The sequence below is a fragment of the Chlorocebus sabaeus genome, chromosome 11 (assembly GCF_047675955.1).
Source record: "Chlorocebus sabaeus isolate Y175 chromosome 11, mChlSab1.0.hap1, whole genome shotgun sequence".
In the NCBI taxonomy this organism is placed as follows: domain Eukaryota; kingdom Metazoa; phylum Chordata; class Mammalia; order Primates; family Cercopithecidae; genus Chlorocebus; species Chlorocebus sabaeus.
Window position 1 is genome coordinate 23,253,992 of NC_132914.1, and position 18,936 is coordinate 23,272,927.

The following is an 18,936-nucleotide window of genomic DNA, read 5'->3' on the forward strand; positions in this document are numbered from 1 at the left end:
GATGGATAAATTCCTGAAAAAATACAACTCTCCTAGCTTAAATCAGGAAGAATTAGATACCCTGAGCAGACCAATAACAAGCAGTGAGATTGAAATGGTAATTTAAAAATTACCAACAAAAAAAATCCAGGACCAGATGGATTCACAGCAGAATTCTACCAGACATTCAAAGAAGAATTTGTACCAATCCTTTTGACACTATTCCACAAGATAAAGAAGGAACCCTCCCTAATTCATTCTATGAAGCCAGCACCACCCTAATACCAAAACCAGGAAAGGACACAACCACAAAATAAAACTACAGACCGATATCCTTGATTAAGTTAGATGCTAAAATCCTTAATAAAATACTACCTAACAAAATCCAACAACATATCAAAAAGATAATCCACCATGATCAACTGGGTTTCATACCAGGGATGCAGGGACGGTTTAACATACACAAGTCAATAAATATGATATACTACCTAAACAGAAGTAAAAACAAAAATCACATGATCATCTCAATAGATGCAGAAAAAGCATTAGACAAAATTCAGCATCCCTTTATGATTAAAATTCTCAGCAAAATCAACATACAAGGGACATGCCTTAATGTAATAAAATCCATCTATGACAAACCCACAACCAACATAATACTGAATGGGGAAAAATTGAAAGCATTCCCTCTGAGAACAGGAATGAGACAAAGGATGCCCACTCTCACCACTCCTCTTCAACATAGTATTGGAAGTCCTAGCCAGAGAAATCAGACAAATAAATAAGGGGCATCCAAATCAGTAAAGAGGAAAGTCAAACTGTCCCCGTTTGCTGATGATATGATCGTTTACCTTGAAAATCCCAAGGACTCTTCCAGAAAGCTCCTAGAACTGATAAAGGCATTCAACAAAGTTCCCAGATACAAGATTACTGTACGCAAATCAATAGCTCTTCTACACAACAACAGCAACCAAGCAGAGAATCAAATCAAGAACTCAACCCCTTTTACAGTAGCCACAAATAAGATACTTAGGAATATACTTAACAAAGGAGTCAAAAGACCTCTACAAGAAAAACTACAAAATATCACTGAAAGAAATCACAGCCGACATAAACAAATGGAAATGCATCCCATGCTCATGGATGGGTAGAATCAATATTGTAAAAATGACCATTCTGCCAAAGCAATCCACAAATTAAATGCAATCCCCATCGAAATACCACCATCATTCTTCACAGAGTTAGAAAAAATAATTCTAAAATTCATATGGAACCAAAAAAGAGCCTGCATAGCCAAAGCAAGACTAAGCAAAAAGAACAAGTCTGGAGGCATCACACTACCTGATTTCAAACTATATTATAAGACCACAGTCACTAAAAGAGTGTGGTGCTGGTATAAAAATAGGCACATAGACCAATAGAACTGAGTAGAGAACCCAGAAGTAAACCCAAATACTTATAGCCAACTGATCTTCAACAAAACCATAAAGTGGGGACAGGACACCCTTTTCAACAAATGGTGCTAGGGTAATTGGCTAGCCACATGTAGGAGAATGAAACTGGATCCTCATCTCTCACCTCATACAAAAATCAACTTAAGATGGATTAAGGACTTAAACCTAAGACCTGAAACTGTAAAAATTCTAGAAGATAACATTGGAAAAACCCTTCTAGACATTGGCTTAGGCAAGGATTTCATGACCAAAAACTCAGAAGCAAATGCAATAAAAACAAAGATAAATAGCTGGTACCTAACTAAAGAGCTTTTACATGGCAAAAGGAACAGTCAGCAGAGTAAACAGACAATCCACAGAGTGGGAGAAAATCTTCACAATCTATACATCTGACAAAGGACTAATATCCAGAATCTACAACAAACTCAAACAAATCAGTAAGAAAAAAACAAACAATCCCATCAAAAAGTGGGCTAAGGACATGAATAGACAATTCTCAAAAGAAGATATACAAATGGCCAACAAACATATGAAAAAATGCTCAACATCACTCATGATCAGGGAATTACAAATCAAAATCACAATATGGTATCACCTTACTCCCAGGGGAATGGCCATAATCAAAAAATCAAAAAACAGTAGATGTTAGCATGGATGTGGATCAGGGAACACTTCTACACTGCTGGTGGGAATGTAAACTAGTACAGCCACTATGAAAAACAGTGTGGAGATTCCTTAATGAACTAAAAGTAGAACTACCATTTGATCCAGCAGTCCCACTACTGGGTATCTACCCAGAGGAAAAGAGGTCACTATTTGAAAAATATACTTGCACATGCATGCTTGTGGCAGCACAATTCACAATTGCAAAATCGTAGAACCAACCCAAATGTCCATCAATCGAGTGGATAAAGAAACTGTTATATATATATATATATATATATATATATATATATATATATATATGATGGAATACTACTCAGCCATAAAAAGAAATGAATTAACAGCACTTGCAGTGACCTGGATGAGATTGGAGACTATTATTCTAAGTGAAGTAACTGAGGATTGGAAACCCAAACATCATACGTTCTCACTGATATGTGGGAGCTAAGCTATGAGAACACAAAGGCATCAAAATGATACAATGGACTTTGGAGACTCGGGGAAGAGTGGGAGGGGGGCGAGGGATAAAAGACAACAAATATGGTGCAGTGTATACTGCTCAGGTGATGGGTGCACCAAAATCAAATAAATAAACATGAAAAAATTATCAATTTTACCATATAAAGATCATTTTAAAAGTTGAATTATGGTCTAAAAGATTAACTGTAATGAGAAGTATCGGCAAGTCCTCTATTACCAGAAAATCATCCTGACATTGCTAAACTCCCTTTAGAAGGATGTGTACGAATACTTTGGAATTTCCTGACATGATTCTCTTTGGGGAATAAGAGAAAGGTCCCTGGAAGCACTTGAGGATATCGCTATGAAGTGACAAACCCCAGAACCAATTATGATAAGGAGCCCCTGGGGCTTCCTGGTCCATTGAGAGGCAGCTGTGAATGAGAACTAGCGGGTTGAGCACTGGGAGCTGAACCTGGGCGGACTTTCTTGGCTAGATTAGGCATGGCCTGAAGACCCCTGGGAAGCCCGTGCGGGAGTCTTGGTTAGTATTGCATCATCACCTGAAGAGCTACTGCCCTGTTCTGTGTGGAACTCATTCCAACAGCGCCACCGTGTGATTGCAAGAAGCAGACGCAAGAGTGAACCGAGAAGGTTCCTGCGCTATGGCCGCTTGGGTGTGGAAGCCGTTAACCCTTTGGGGACTGCATTGAGCCTTAAAGTTGTTGGACGATTCCAGAAGTAGGGAAGAGCTTACAGGCAGGAGATTCTGGACTTCTGCTAATTATTCATATGGGTATACACAAAATTGTTAGGAAAAATAAGAGAGAGAACAGTGCGTGTACCTTGAATTTGTGAAGCATTTTCTATTAGATGTTATTATCACAAATAGCACAGCTGTACGGTAATTTTACACTTCATATATCTCTATAGTCGAACTTGTATGGGATTTGTATTCGTTTTCTGTTGCTACCGCAACCTTAGTGGTTTCAACAACACAAATTTATTACCTTACAGTTCGGTACGTCAGAGCTGACATGGGTCTCACCAGGCTAAAATCATTGGCGGGACTGTTCCTTTCTGGAAACCCTAGTGGAGAACACACTTCCTTGTTCATTTGAATTTCTGGCATAATTCAGTTTCTTGTATTGTTGAACTGAGATGGTTTCTGGCCGTCGGCTGAGAGTTATTCCCAGAGTCTAGAGGTCACACACATTTTTATATTTTTTATTTTATTTTTGAGACTGAGTCTCCATCGCCCAGGCTAGAGTGCAGTGGCACAATCTCGGTTCACTGCAATCTCCGCCTCAGCGATTCTCGTGCCTCAGCCTCCCAAATTACAGGCGCCTACCACCATGCCCGGCTAATTTTTGTATTTTTAGTGGAGACAAGGTTTCACCATGTTGGCCAGGCTGGTCTAGAACTCCTGACCTCAAGTGATCCGCCCGCCTCAGCCTCCCAAAGTTCTGGGATCACAGGAGTTAGCTACGGCACCCAGCCCACATTTCTTCCTCTGCCTCAAAGTTGCAGTGTTGCGTCAAGTCCTACTCACATAGAATCTCTCTTACCTCTTATACCCTGTTTCCACTTTTAAGGATTCATGTGATTAGATTCTAGGACCCTCCCACATAAACCAGGATAATGCCTCCATCTCAAGGTCCTTAACCTTGATCATATTTGCAAAGTTTTTGACATGTTAGGTAATATATTCACAGGGGATTAAGTTGGGGACATCTTTGGGAGTCCATTATTCTCCTTATTTTGAGGTTTTTTTAATATTTAAAAATATAGTCTTAAAAAAAAAACTCCAATGAACAAATGTTTGTTTAGAAGGATTTTTACAGACAAGAGTCTTACTTTCAAAAAGCAGAGGAACCACTTTTATATTTTTATTTTTTGTATGTAAAAATATAGTCTTTGTTGGAGAGTACATGGAGAAAAGGGAAACTTGCACGCTGTTGATAAGAATATAAATTAGTATAGCCATTATGGAAAAGAGTCTGGAGGCTTCCCAAAAAATTGAAAATAGAACTACCATATGATCCAGCAATCCCACTACTCTGCATGCTTCCAAGGGATATGAAATCAGTATGTCAAAGAGGTATCTGCACTCCAATGTTCATTAACAGCGTTTTTCACAATAGCCAAGTTATGAAATCAACCTAAGTGTCCATAAACAGATAAGTAGATAGAGAAAATATAGTATCTATACACAATGGGACACTATTCAGTCTTTAAAAATAAGGAAATTCAGCCATTTTCAACAACATGAATGAACCTGGAAAACACAATGTTAAGTAAAATAAGCCAGGAAAGAATGACAAATACCACATGATCTTACATAGTATATGTGAAATTTTAAAAAGTTGAACTCATAGAGGTAGATAGTAGAATGGTGGTTGCCAGAGGTGGGGTATTAGGAGATGTTGGTCAAAGGATACAAAATTCCAATTAAATAGGAGGAATAAGTTCAAGAGATCTATCATACACATAGTGACTACAGTTAATAATGTATTGCGTTCTTGAAAATTGCTAAGAGAAGTAGATTCTCAGTGGTCCCACCACAAAAGAAAAAAGTGCGAATTAGCTCAATTTAATTTAAAAAAAAGCTAGTTAACTCAATTTAATCATTCCACAATGTATACATAATTTAAAACAACAGTTGTAGATTAATATCTGCAATCTTTTGCTATTAAAAAACTTCAAAAAATTATATAATTATATATCCAATTTATATAAATTCAGATATCAATATAGGTATGTTACTATATAATTTATATATATAATTATGTTATATATAAATATTAAATATATATTATATATTAGTTATATATTAATAATTAACAATCTGTTAACTAAATATATATTTATATATAAATATAAATGTTGATTTATATTAATTATATAAATATAAATGTTGATTTATATTAATTATATAAATATATTTATATTTAATTATATATATATATATATATATAGAGAGAGAGAGAGAGAGAGAGAGAGAGAGAGCAATTGAGACTTTATAGCGCCTTGACTTTTCTATTAGAAAGAAACCAAACTTTTTAGGATAATATTTATTCAACCATTCCTAACATTTTCTTCAGCGTGGTTCCTTATTCAGCCTGGGGTCAAAGAAGTGGTTTCAATAAACCTCCTAAAGTAGTATGCAAAAGTTCATGTGTATGCTTATTTTGGGGGACAAAAAAGGTCCAGAGCTTAGATCAGATTATCAAAAGTACTCTGAAAAAGACCCTCCTCTGAAGGAAAAAGGAAAAAAAGACAGTTTGTAAATAGATGTGTTGCTTCCACGTCTTTATGCACCTGGTGCCATGAGATTCGGTGGCGTATTGGAAAGAGGATAGGTTTTGATCTTCCAGACTTCTGACTCAAGCTAAACTGGCTAAGTAGTAATGACATTTATGGAAATAAGACATAGTAAATTTTTACTGATGGAGACATACTGACATAGGAGCAATTCAAGATGTATGAAAATTGATGAAGCTTAAGGACAGCCCCCATAGAGGTCAATTTCACTAAGAAGCTGAAAGAAGGAAAGATGGTCACACTGTCCATAATAAAAAGTATAGATATTGTAAAAAGTTACTGTAAAGATAGACAACAAAATGGGGGGAAATTGTCGCACACAGCAGATTAAGTATTAACAAGAAAAAGTCAACTCCATATGACAGAAATTTTGATTTTCACAAAAAAAGTGCAAACTCAAATGCAAAACAGCTCGATTATTCCCACTGGCCAAAACCGTTGTCCATGCACAGATGCATCTCAAAAGCATTATCCAAATGAAAGTTGCCAAGCACAAGATCCCATTGACATGGAAGAGGGAGTAGACTGACTGCGGAGGGACACCAGGGAACTTTATTGGTGATGGAAACGTTCCATACTTGGTTACATGATGCATATTTGCCAAGCTCAAACTATACACTTAAAATAGATGAATTTTGTTGAATTTAAATTATATCTAACAGATTTTTCAAAATATGTAAGGATACACACTCGGTTATTAACATGGATTGGAAGGGATGTGATAGGGAAGAGGAGAAAACCAGGCAAAAAGGTAAAAAATAAAACTAAACATTGTTTATATAATCCCATTTATGCACTTATGAAAAAGCTGTATGCATAAAAAAAAACTTTTGCCAAATAATACTGCAATCCAATGCTTCTATCTTTGGCATGTTCAAATTCAGGGGCGGAACAGGTGATAAAAGCCAGATGATAATGGATCATGGGAGAGAAGGAGGTGGAGGAAGTGGGACAATGAGTTCCTTTAAATTGAGTCATTTCCCCTTGGAGCAGCGATGAAAGATGAAGGGCATGTTAAACCTGCTGTAAATGCTGTAAACTGGCCTATTTCCAAAAGAGTAAGTCCTAGCATGTCCATTACAGATGCTCATGTTTCAGGGATAATCTACACATAGTGAAAGAGCAGTAGCTCTTGGGGTGTTGGGTAACATTAGCCTTTCTGGAAGGAACCAATCTTGGTCCAGATGATTGTGCTTCAAAGGTGGCCCACAGGAGCAAACAGGCCCATGTGAGCAAATACGCAGCAAGTCTGGGTTGTTAAGGAAACTCCAGCTTTGACAGAAATCAGTGTGGGTCTCACCATGAGTATACAATTGTTCATACTAAAATAGAGATAATCCCACCTGGCTTGTTTTATGAATTATCGTACACAGGACATGGCACAAAACAGCCAATTAGCAATGGCTGTGTTATTATTCCTTTGCCTAGAAAAGACTCTGGAGCACACTATGCAATCACTGAACAGCTGCTCGACGGACAAATGGCTGGACGAATGGATGGATGGATGAATAAACTGGGAATACCAAATTCCAGTGAGCTACTTTTCCTGAAATACTGTCTCCTTTGGGAAGTACCTCTATTTCAAGCTACACTCACATTTTCTCACTTACTAGTGTAGGTTTTAGAGCCAAGTTGCCTGTGCTTGAATCTTGGCTCCACTATTTACTGTGTCTTTGGGGCAACTCACATAAACTCTCAATTCTGCTTCCTCAACTATAAACTGGTGCTTAACAATAAGGTTTCCATAAGGATTAAAAGAGTTAATACGAAAACATCTTTATTAGACTGGCTGCCCATAGTAAGCATTCAATAAATATTAGCAATTATTAAAATACTGCACTACCACATCTTACAAATTACTTACCTGTGTAAACACTGACTTTAAGCTCTATGAGAGGAAGAACTTTTGTTTCATTCACTGCCTAAAACTGTGCCCTACCATCTAGCAGGCATTTAATAAATAGTTGTTGAATGAATACCTACCTAACCTGAAACAATAAAAGAGCCAAAATTGCAAACACACACCCCTTCCAAAATTAAGGCCAGGGCCTTGCATTTAATAGGTGCTCAATAGATGTTTGTTGACTGAAGAAATGAATGGAGATGATCAGATAGAAAGTGATTCACAAAACTGACAGTGGTATATGATGGAAATAAAAAAGAGATTTAGGAATATTCCAGTTTATTTTTATAAACTTTTTATTTAAAAAATAAAATTATAAACAAAATACAGAAAAATATTGACACCTGTGATAACAAGGAAATGACTCTTAAGGGCAGTTTGTTGTCCTGGGAGGAAAAATCATAAGTGTTATAAAGAAATATTACTGTGCAAAGGAGGAATGTAATATTTAAGGTTCATTTACAACAGGTATTTGGCATCGACAGAAGAAGTCTTTCTATGTATACATTCAACATTTTGCAGCATATTTACATTCAAGTTACATTTCCAAATTCTATGCCAAATACAGTCTAACTCACCATCAAAAATCCCTCAGATATTACTGAAATCCTGTTTATTTGGTAGGAGTGCAATATTATCTTATTAGAAAATAATTTTATGTTCCTACTAAGTCACCTGTATTTTTACTACTTCAACAAAATTCACTGACATTTTCATCGCAGTTGAAGTGAAGTCTCTTTTAGCCAAATACTAACTCAAATATTGCCAGTTATAAAATTATATAATAATCTTTTCCCCTCTCCTTAGAGACAGTATTAAAACTTTCAGTGAAAGGACACCAGCTATGACAGATTATTTTCTTTCATAGGAGTTAGGATGTATTACAGATACAAGTTCCAGAATTTTAACTTGTTTTCAAAAGATGGCTGAAGCACTTTTCCCTTTCAGTTGTTACCAAATTCCTCATCAAAATAAAACACATTCAGAAATCTACATAGTAGTTTTCTGAAAACTTTTCTCCGTTGTCCCCACACATTTCTCAAATCAGACTGCTTACTCACTAACAATTGGAGAATCTCTTGCTTAGTTTTTCTAAATTACACTACAGTAGCTATCCTAATTTCCTGACAATCTTCCCATTTCATTTTTTAAATTATGATTTTATTAAAATCAACATAAATTACAAAGGTTCCATCTTTGCTACAGTTCTTTTAAAAATTTATCTTAACTTACTGAAGGGTCAAGATCCCACAGGGCCTGTCTAGAACAGGCAAACAAAATGTCAAGATTAGAAAATTCTCATGCCTCCAAAAGACTCCAGGCAAATAAAATCTACTCAATTCTTCCTTATTTATCTCAAGTTCAATTTTAAGTCTAAGAAGATAATGACAAAATAACAGAGATTGATGAATTTCATTTACTTGAACTCTTTTTTCCTAATTTTCCTCAGGTTGTAACTTCGCCTTCAGTACATGATGACTGGCAGTTGGTAGTAGGTTGCTGAGATGACACCACTTCTAAGTCAGATTCACGAACAAAAACCACTGCATCACCACTTACATTTATAAGACACTGTGCCTATAAGAACAATAAACAGGACAGGTTCAGTTATACTCAACACATTCATACTCTTCTGTTACACAAGGGGCAGTGCTGTACAGCCAAAAAAGCACAGGCTTCTAAATTTTAGGATAAAGATAGACAATCCAACAGAAAAATGAGAAAAGGGCCAAGAGGGCAATTCACAGGAAAGAAAACTCAAGGAGCTCCTGTGAACATATGAAAACATATTCAAGCCCTCTATTAGAGATATATAATTAAAATGACAACAAGACACCACTTCATATATATTGGCAAAAAATGTAAAAGTTGGATGTTACCAAGTGTTAACAAAGACATGGGACAACAGCAACATACTTAACACTGCAGTGGGAAGTGCAACCATCCTGAAAAGAACCATCTCCTAAAGCAGAAAAAGAACACACTGCGTGATCCATTAATTCCATGTATATGTGTTCCCTAAAGAAATCTTGGACATGTATACAACAAAGATTAATAAGTGACTTTTCACTGCATCATGTTTAGCAAAATACTAGAAACAAACTAAATGCCCATCAAAAGGGAAATGAAAATAAACTGTGGAATATTCATATCTGAAATACTATATGGAAGTGAAAAATGACCTAAAGCTCAATCAATATGGGTAAATATTATGATGAATTAACAAAAGCAATTTGCAAAATGACATATACAATATAAAATCATTTACTTAACTATATATATCCTTATATATTTATATAAAGTGCAAAATATCTCAATGAAGGGGAACTTTGGAAATCTCTATGAAAATTACAAAGGTACTACTTTTGACCTAGCAATTCTGTTTTAAGAAATTTTCCCTACAGAGATGCTCACACTTGTGCTAATCACTTATGTATCACATTGTTTTTGTAGCACTGTATGTATTGACACAACATTTACTGAAAACAACCTAAATGTTTATCAGTAGGGGACTAATTAAAGAAATTCCAATCGACGTATACCATGGAGTGTTATGTGGTTGTAACAAACATAAAGGTAATCTTTATGTCCTGAAATGAAAACCTTGCCAAGAAAAATCAGGTGAAAGAGCAAGCTGAGCAGCAGTATGTACTGTAAAGCTACCACTTATATTAAACTGGAAAATAAAAGAATATATATTTGCTTGTATGTATAAAATCTCCCTGGTTACATACTCTGGAGTGTTACATCTCTAGAAGTTACCAAAAAAAAAATGAAAAATTTGGTTGCATGTGGGGAGGAAAACTGACTGGCTGGAATAGCAGACAAGGAGAGACTTTTCCATTCATACCTTTTTGAATTTTGAATCATGTACTACCTATTCAAAAATACATTAAAACATTTTAGATACAAAATAAGACTACAATTAATTTTTTTAAGATATAAAAGCATGCATAGGAATGACAAAATTAAGATGGTTCATTCAGTATAAAAAGGAAATAGGCCCACTGAGGCTTCAACCATATTTTTAATACTTTATTTCTTAAGCTGAGGGTTGTAAGAATGTCTGTGTGCAGTTCTCTACATTTTTTGTGTAACATGCAAGATCTCACATAAAAGTGGGGGGAAAAGCTAATGACATAAATCATGGCACCTGATATGATGTGTGCACCTCAGTGGTAATCAGCCGCTGACAGTTATCATTTAGGTACAGAGGAAGAGGGCTGGTGGTGGAAAATCTGGGTATATTCTAGCTTTTCTATTTATAGCCTCAAACCAAACTTAAGTTTTTTAACCCTCAGTTTTTTCACCTACAAAATGGAGTTAATATCAACACTACAAAGTACCAGAAATGGGAAAAAAAAAAAAAAAGCACAGTTCATTTGGAAAACCAAACAATTCAATCTACGTCTTGGGTATGTTAGGAGAGGTGAGGGGGGCAACAGATGAGTCTGAAAAGGTAGAAGACCTGAGAACTGTGGAAGACCTTGTAGGACATATTAAGAAGCATGACTTTGTCTTGTGAGAAATCACTGAAGACAAACATTTAAAAGATAATAGTAACAACCTTTACAGTGCTTACTATCCACCAGGCACAAAGCACATTACATATATTAACTCATGATTTCCCCAATTTTTATCCCAATGTCATAGATGAGAAAACTGAGGCACAGATATAAGTTTTGTTCTGGATAAGCTGATTTTGAGGCATTTGTTAAGGTGCTAATTAAGTCAGTGAACAAGTTGTATAAATTTAACACTGGGAAAAACCCAAAACTACAAATCTCATTCTCAAATACAAAGTAATTAAGCAAAAAAGGATTCTTAAACTAGGGAAAATCCTCTTATATCAAATAAATTATTACAAATAAGTACCCAGTTGAATATAATTTCAAGATCTAATAGATGCTTGCTTTATGACCAGATAATACCAAATTGTATCAAACACTCCTGCTCAGGATGTGCCTGGTTTCCATTCTACTTCCACTTTCAAATGATCTGTGTATAGGTAGTTCTCAGCGCTCCTGGTTTTCCTTCTGCCTTTCTCACTGTTCCTTTCTCAATCTTTCTTCTCCCCATGTACCCCTTTTGACCACTCCACACAACCTCCTTCACTCCAGATCTTATCAATAAGCTGGTTGCAAATCCAGAACTGCAGTAGCCTCACTGAGCTTTAGATATGCCCCAATTATCTACCAAAAATCCTCCTAGGATGTTTCATAACTTCCCTTCTCCCTCTAACGTGCCTTAGCCATTGCCAAAATTTATCAGAAGGTTGTCTCATAGTTTTGTTTATCACTATTTTTCTTCAACATCTTCTTAATGAAGTTTAACATACCATGAGTTATGAAAATGTGTAAACTATCAAGAAAACCTGAAAAGAACTTAGTAAATGAAGTACCCTTCTGAAGAAACTGATTAAACTTCATGACTTCAAAATAAAACTAAAACCAGTCAGGTGTGGTGCCATGTGCCAGTAGTCCCAGCCACTAGGGAAGCTGAGATGGGAAGATCGCTTGAGCTCAGGAGTTCGAGTTTAGCCTGGGTAATATGGCAAAACCCTATCTCTTAAATAAAGCTAAAACAATTTTGCATTTCCATAATGTCTTATCAAACTGCTTTTATATTTATGACAACAACTCACTTTCACTGTAAGATAATTTTATTAATGAAAAAAAATGATACTAAGAATTTAAATGATTTGTCTTTGGTTACAATTATCCAGATGTACAGGTCGGGGCAAAAATATATATATATACACACACATCTATTCATTTTTACTCCTGCTTAGATGATAAGTAATTAGTCTATATTAGAGCTTCTTAAGCTCTGTGTCTGCCAAGATATTGATCCCCTCTGCTCTCAGGGGAGTCACCTGGGTCAGAAACCCAGGGCCAATTACCAGCAGCCACATACAGCTTCATGCATTTACCATAGTATACCAGTGGACCACAGAAATAGGATTTTTTGATGTGTGCCAAGAGAAGCAGGTTGGGAAGAACTGCGTTTAAGGTATTTCATACTATTTAGTATAGTTAATTAATTTTTAAAAAAATTTTAACAATTTTAAGTGAGTTATTATCTTAACACAAAATTTAGAAATTTATTTTAAGATTTAAACTAACTGCTTTCATCCCCATTAACAGAATACACTACTTATTAGAAATAAGCAAGCACTTTGGTCTCACTATGATATACTCTTCATTAGTAAGGCAGCTAAAACTGGACAGCATCATAGTCCAAACTAAAGGACATCTTTAGCTCTCCTCAGTTAGCTATCACTGTATTCCAAACACTTACCAAAAAGAGGGTGGAGACAGTAACTCAGGAGGACAAATTCCAGACGTGATTAATAATAATACCTAGTTACCTGAGATGCTGAAATAGCATGTATTGACTTGTGACTATGTATGACTGTGGTTATTAAGAAATTCATTAAAATGTCTTACACATCTAGACTCAAAGGGTTCTAAAGAGCAATTCTCTTTTGGAGGGGGTTAGGGGTAGGAAGCCATGGAAGAAATTCTCAGGTTCCCGCCAATCAGGAATTTTTAACTGCATCTTACCTGGTTTTTATTTGGATTCTCCATGAAGACACACTGCTTCATTATGTAGGAGACAACAGCATTCCCTCCTAACGCAGCAACATGAGCTCTCACCATTGCAAACACTTCAGCAATAAAAGCATGGAGAAAACCACTGACTCCTCCTTCCTAAATAATAACGCACAGGAAAATCATACCATAGATATGGATATAGGAATATATACAAAATGTCAAAGAATATATATTAAAACATCCTAAATTATCTTAATATACCAAATAACTTAAACTTCCCTCACAATGGGGATTTACTGAATGAACAAACATTGACTGAACACATGTCCAGGCAAGGATTTACTACATTTACTTTACAGATAATAAAACTGAAGCCCGGAGAATTTGTAACTTGCCCATGACTAGCTATGATCAAACAGCTAGTAAGTAAATGGCAGGGCAAGAATTCAAATTGTGCCTCTACCTTCAACATCTCCATTAAATCATGCTCATCATCATTAAAACAAATTGATGATAAGCCTAAACAATTAAACTTACCTGCTATCCATATCTCTCATTCTGAACCTGAACCATGTTCAATCAAACTTGCCTTTTTTTCAGTTTCTCAAATGCACAAGCACTTTTCCTACCTCAGGCTCACTGGCACATGTTGCTCCTGAAGACTTTTCACTCAGTTTTTTTTTTTTTTTTTTTTTTTTTTCCCCACAGAACAACTCATTCACTCCTTGGTCCCAATTTACCTATAATGTCTTCAGAGATACCTTCTCTGACTGTGAACTATAAGTTGAATTCCTCTATTATATTCTCTGATAGCCTCTGTTCAATTTCTTTATATTACTTACTCTCCCTAGTAATTAGATACTAATTATATGATTATTTGTTAGTGTCTACCATGCTCCAGTTCTACTAGATTGTAAGTTCCATTAGGTCAGGGACTGTATCTGTTTTGCATACAACTATATGCTAACATCTAGTTCAACAGGTGCATATAATAAGAATTCTATACATAACTGTTAGGAAATAAAATCCAGTAGTTCAGGGTACTTTTTCCATATTCAAAAACAAGGAAAACAGAAATCAAAGGCTAGTCAATAGCTTAAAATGCTTTTCAACCTAGGTTTCCACAAATTCTATTGTACTTATTTACGGTCTAGGAGGAAATTTCCAACTTTAAACTGGAAGGGGAAAAATCCATCTTTCTGAAAAGCCTGAGGATACTACATATAGTTTTGTAAAGATATCTCTTTTTGTAGTTAAGGAATTAAGGGAGTTGCTTCAGCCTGCCTCCAACTCAATCATAGTTCAGTATATTTTTCTTTGACTTTTATCAATTTCCTCCTGTTTATTAAATCAAAAAATTCTGATGACACAGTAGCTCTGTAGAGGATTAATTTAAAAAATATTAATTAACTGTAAGGAAACAACTCAGGCAATTAACACATTTGGAATATTGTGCTACACAGTTAATATTATAAGTTTCTGTTGAAGGAAAATCCACCAAGAAGCAACATTTTGAGGTATGGGAGCTTAAGTAGTCAAGAAGGCTTAGAAAATAAAATTTTATGGATTCAAAATAGTGTAATATCCATGTGCTACCAACAGCAAGTAGAAAGGTTAATTCATAATACATGCCAGCTTTTTGCACCAAATCTTTGTCAAATGTAAATGGATGTAGAGAAGTATCATCTATTTTAATTCTCTATCAAAAGGTTTTTGAGAATATCTTGATATTTTTCATCTTAACATAATTAAGAGTGATATAAAAACTAATTTATCTTTTTTTGGGGGGAGGACAGAGTCTCACTCTGTCACCTAGGCTGGAGTGCAATGGTGCAATCTCAGCTCACTGCAACCTCCACCTCTCATGTTCAAGCAATTCTTGTACCTCAGCCTCCCGAGCAGCTGGGATTACAGGCACGTGACACCACGCCTGGCTAATTTTTCTATTTTTAGTAGAGAAGGGATTTTGTCATGTTGGCCAGGCTGGTCTCGAACTGCTGGCCTCAAGCAATCTACCCGCCTCGGCCTCCCAAAGTGGTGAGATTACAGGCGTGAGCCACCATGCCTGGCCTAATTTACCTCAAAGAAAACATCCATCTAAGTAATTAAATAATCTGTCAGAAGCTATTCATTCATTTACACAAAAACATATTGTGTTTACTCTGTGCCAGCTAGGCGCAGGATGGTGAGTATGTTATTAAAGATAGCGTGCAGGCTGTTATTCCTAAGAAAGTATAGAAACACTGCTGATGAAAAAGGGCACAGCTAAGTGTGCCTTATTCGTCTTTATAATGAATATACTTTTTAAAAATACAAACTGCAGCTAAAGTAAAATTTGAAAAGATTATTGGATGTCACACTTTAGTAATTAAAAAATTTCCCTATTCACAATATTAATTTGCTTGGTAGCCCCTGTTCCTTAACATATGACATTATATAATTTTTTTCAGTTTACATTCCTGTGTTAAAAAAGATATAACAGGCTGACTCTGATTCTGAACTTTTTCCACATCAAGTAAAATATTACAACTTGTTATTTAAAAACCAAATTAAAGTTTAATGATACTCAGTGTGAGATAAGATTGAAGAAATGTCATCCTCATACACTAATGGAAAGAGTAAAAGATGAGTAGCTTCATTCCTTTCTCAGTAGGAAGAAACAGCAGAGCTAAATTATATATCTATAATACAGTCCTCTATTATTTCTAAATGTGATCTGTCAAAAGTTGCTAAATTACTGAGAAAACGAAGCTGTTCTTTCAGGGCTATTTTAAACCTCTATTTGAACACAGATATTTGTTTTATTTACTATATGATAAGGTTCTAAGATTTTTAACAATAAATAGGTTTAAAACTAACACAATTCTTGTGATAATCCTAGCTGCTAAATGAAATAAACTCTAGACTCAATCCAGATAGATTATTAAAATATAAATAAATATTTGTAAGTTATTTTTGGCAAAAAATAACAATTTGAAACTTGTTTGGTTTTGTTACTAAATCTTCAATCAGAGAAAACTCAAAAAAACAATGAAATAACTTCTATAAAATTACCTCCCGAAGAGAAGTAGTCTCTCGAATAAAAAACATGTTAATTATCCCAAGATACTTAGTTATTTTTGCTCCAGGAATAAAAGAAAGAGGTGTCATCTTAACAACCCCAACTGTGGAATTTGCACAAGGTGGAGCAGAACGATTCCGGAAATTTCCATCACCCACTGGACTTGCTTTTTCAACTGTCACGGCTAAAATTGGAGAAAGAGGAGAAAACATTCAGAACAGACGCTGGTAACACAATTATTCCCTGAGGTTTCCAAATAAGTGGTGACAACATTCAGCTGTCTGTGAGGCTAAGCCATGTCATGAAAGAAAAGAAATTATCATGCACTGCATGCAATTAAAAAAGAGAGACAGAAAAACATGAGAGGAAATGCTGGAATGGAATTCTTTTGGAAGAAAAATGGCATTCCTGCAAAAGAAAATGTTGATGCAGTATAGCTACACACACAATGATTGGTTATAAAGTGAAGAAAAAGAAAAAGCGGCAGAGCATTAAAATTATCTGCTGTAGGAACAAATTATTACAAGGAGAGTGTGAAAGTTGTTATATTTCCCAGCGCAATTTTTCCATCTTTTTCAGACGACTTCATCATTGTCAACTTGTAGATAAACCTTATGTTATCTAATTGTAAGATATTTGCTTTTTCCAAACCTTTTTGAAAACCAACTCATAGTTTTAAAAGCTTAACACAATGACCTCTGCTAGCTAAAAGCTGGTTGTTTATAAAGTAAAAAAAAAAAAAAAAAACAAAAAAAAAAAAACAAAAAAACAAACAAACAAAAAAAACCAATAGCTACCACTTATTAAATAACTGCCATAAGACAGACATATATATATCTAATCCTTACAACAAACCAGAAACATAGGCTATCATCATCATCCCCATTTCATGTATGAGGAAATGGAAGCTTAGAGAAATTAAGTAACTTGCCCAAGGTCTGATAGCTATTAAAATGGCACTTCTAGGATTCAGAACCAGATCTGGCTGGTTTCACATCCTATGTTATTTCCTGTGAAATGTAGTTTTTTCCCCTTCTAATATACGGTAAGCTCTTTCACTCAAATACATTTACCTCAAAATTTACCAAAACACATGGGGTAAAGATCACATATAAGTAATGATTCTGATTCTAGCAGTAAGGTAATAACTACTTTCTCTCCAGAAATTCTTTATTCGTTTAGCCCTCTGCATTTCACACTTAATAAACCAACAGATGCCACATACTAAATAGTACCTTGGGTCCTGGAAGAATGTCTCTTCAATAAGAGAGTTGGTAATTTATTTTCAACTAGAACATATATATCTATTTATATACTTTTAAAAATGCCTGCACAAAAAGGAAAATTTTAAAAACACAATTCTATAGGTAAAACTAATAAATCTAAAGGCCTTTCAAAAGCTTTTCCTAAATGACCATTAGAGTCTGCAGCTTTCACACTCTAATACATGATGGATTGGCAATGTTATTACTGGGTAGTAAGGTCTAGCTTTTACCACTGGGAAATCAGGGATATGTTTCTCAGATTATCATAATGTGGTAGAAACATCCGCCTACTTGTCTTAATTGATCCACGCCTTATGGTCTGAGCTTTCAGTTTAATGAGCTCTATCCAGCTGCTGCATCTGTCTGCAAAGGAACTGTAATCAACTGACGTTGCTGAAAACACAGACAGAAAACAAAAGAAAAAACAAAGAAAAAAATATGGATGATGTCTCTTACTCGTCTTAACACTCCTTTCGATGATGTAATTTAACTGTAACTCAGAAAAAGAACGGTCCTTTTCAAGTCAGATAAGAGAGATAGTAAAGAGTCAAGCTTTAGACACTGATTTGTCCAAAACCAAGTTCTCAGTTAGCAGGCTGAGCATTTTTGGTGATGTCATAGTTGTGTGGTCTCTTAGGGAGAGCCTGATTGGGGTCTAACATAAATATCACTGAAAGGACCACATACTGTGCTTTAACTAACTTTATTTCCTACTCTTCTTAATTTATAATATTTCAGTTGTTCCTATTTTATAATCAAAACTTTGTGAATAATTCATTTCCCTAGTTTTACCCTAAAATTTAAAAAAAAAGAGAATCAAATGTTGAAGAACACATTTAAAAAAGTTACTAGTTGACTTATCTGTTATTAAAATATCTTCTTTCTACAGTTAGTAAGAGGAAAACCAAAGGGCCATTTTTGTTAATGTTTTGTTTCCATGTCTGATTTTGGGCAATGAAGCCTCTGATAATACGGGGTTGGGGCAGGTGTGAGCCTCACAAGTTCCCCCTTTTTAAAAGAATAACTTTTACTACTGCTAAGCTGGGAAGAAATTTTAAGGAGCTAAAATTTTATGCTTAGAAACTGGGAAACCATTAACATACTAAAAAATTTAAATATTAGTTTAATTGATGTTTTTTAAAAGAACATATTCTACCTACAAAAAAAAAAAAAAAAAAGCCAGATTTTGGTGTCTATGCCATATTGTCCAGTGCATTTCTTTGATGTCTATAATTTCATGCACCACCAAACTAGAATTTTACACCTTTGG

At 35.1% G+C, this 18,936-nt stretch overlaps 1 protein-coding gene across 19 annotated transcripts in view; it reads right to left on the reverse strand.

Annotated features, from left to right (window-relative positions):
* Window positions 1-8,060: 8,060 nt before the first annotated feature.
* Window positions 8,061-18,936, reverse strand: part of C2CD5 (C2 calcium dependent domain containing 5) — a 94,970-nt gene continuing 84,094 nt past the window's right edge. For 7 of the 19 annotated variants that reach the window (XM_007967897.3, XM_037990264.2, XM_007967899.3 and 4 more), the window contains 4 exons: window positions 17,958-18,059; window positions 16,395-16,585; window positions 13,350-13,496; window positions 8,061-9,360 (listed from right to left, as the gene is read on the reverse strand). In XM_007967897.3, the coding sequence (XP_007966088.1) occupies window positions 9,229-9,360; window positions 13,350-13,496; window positions 16,395-16,585; window positions 17,958-18,059 (572 nt within the window). In that variant the 3' untranslated portion in view covers window positions 8,061-9,228. Of the gene's footprint in view, window positions 9,361-13,349; window positions 13,497-16,394; window positions 16,586-17,957; window positions 18,060-18,936 lie in introns of those variants that run through there. The other 12 variants (XM_007967902.3, XM_007967901.3, XM_037990265.2 and 9 more) reach the window with 5 other exon arrangements.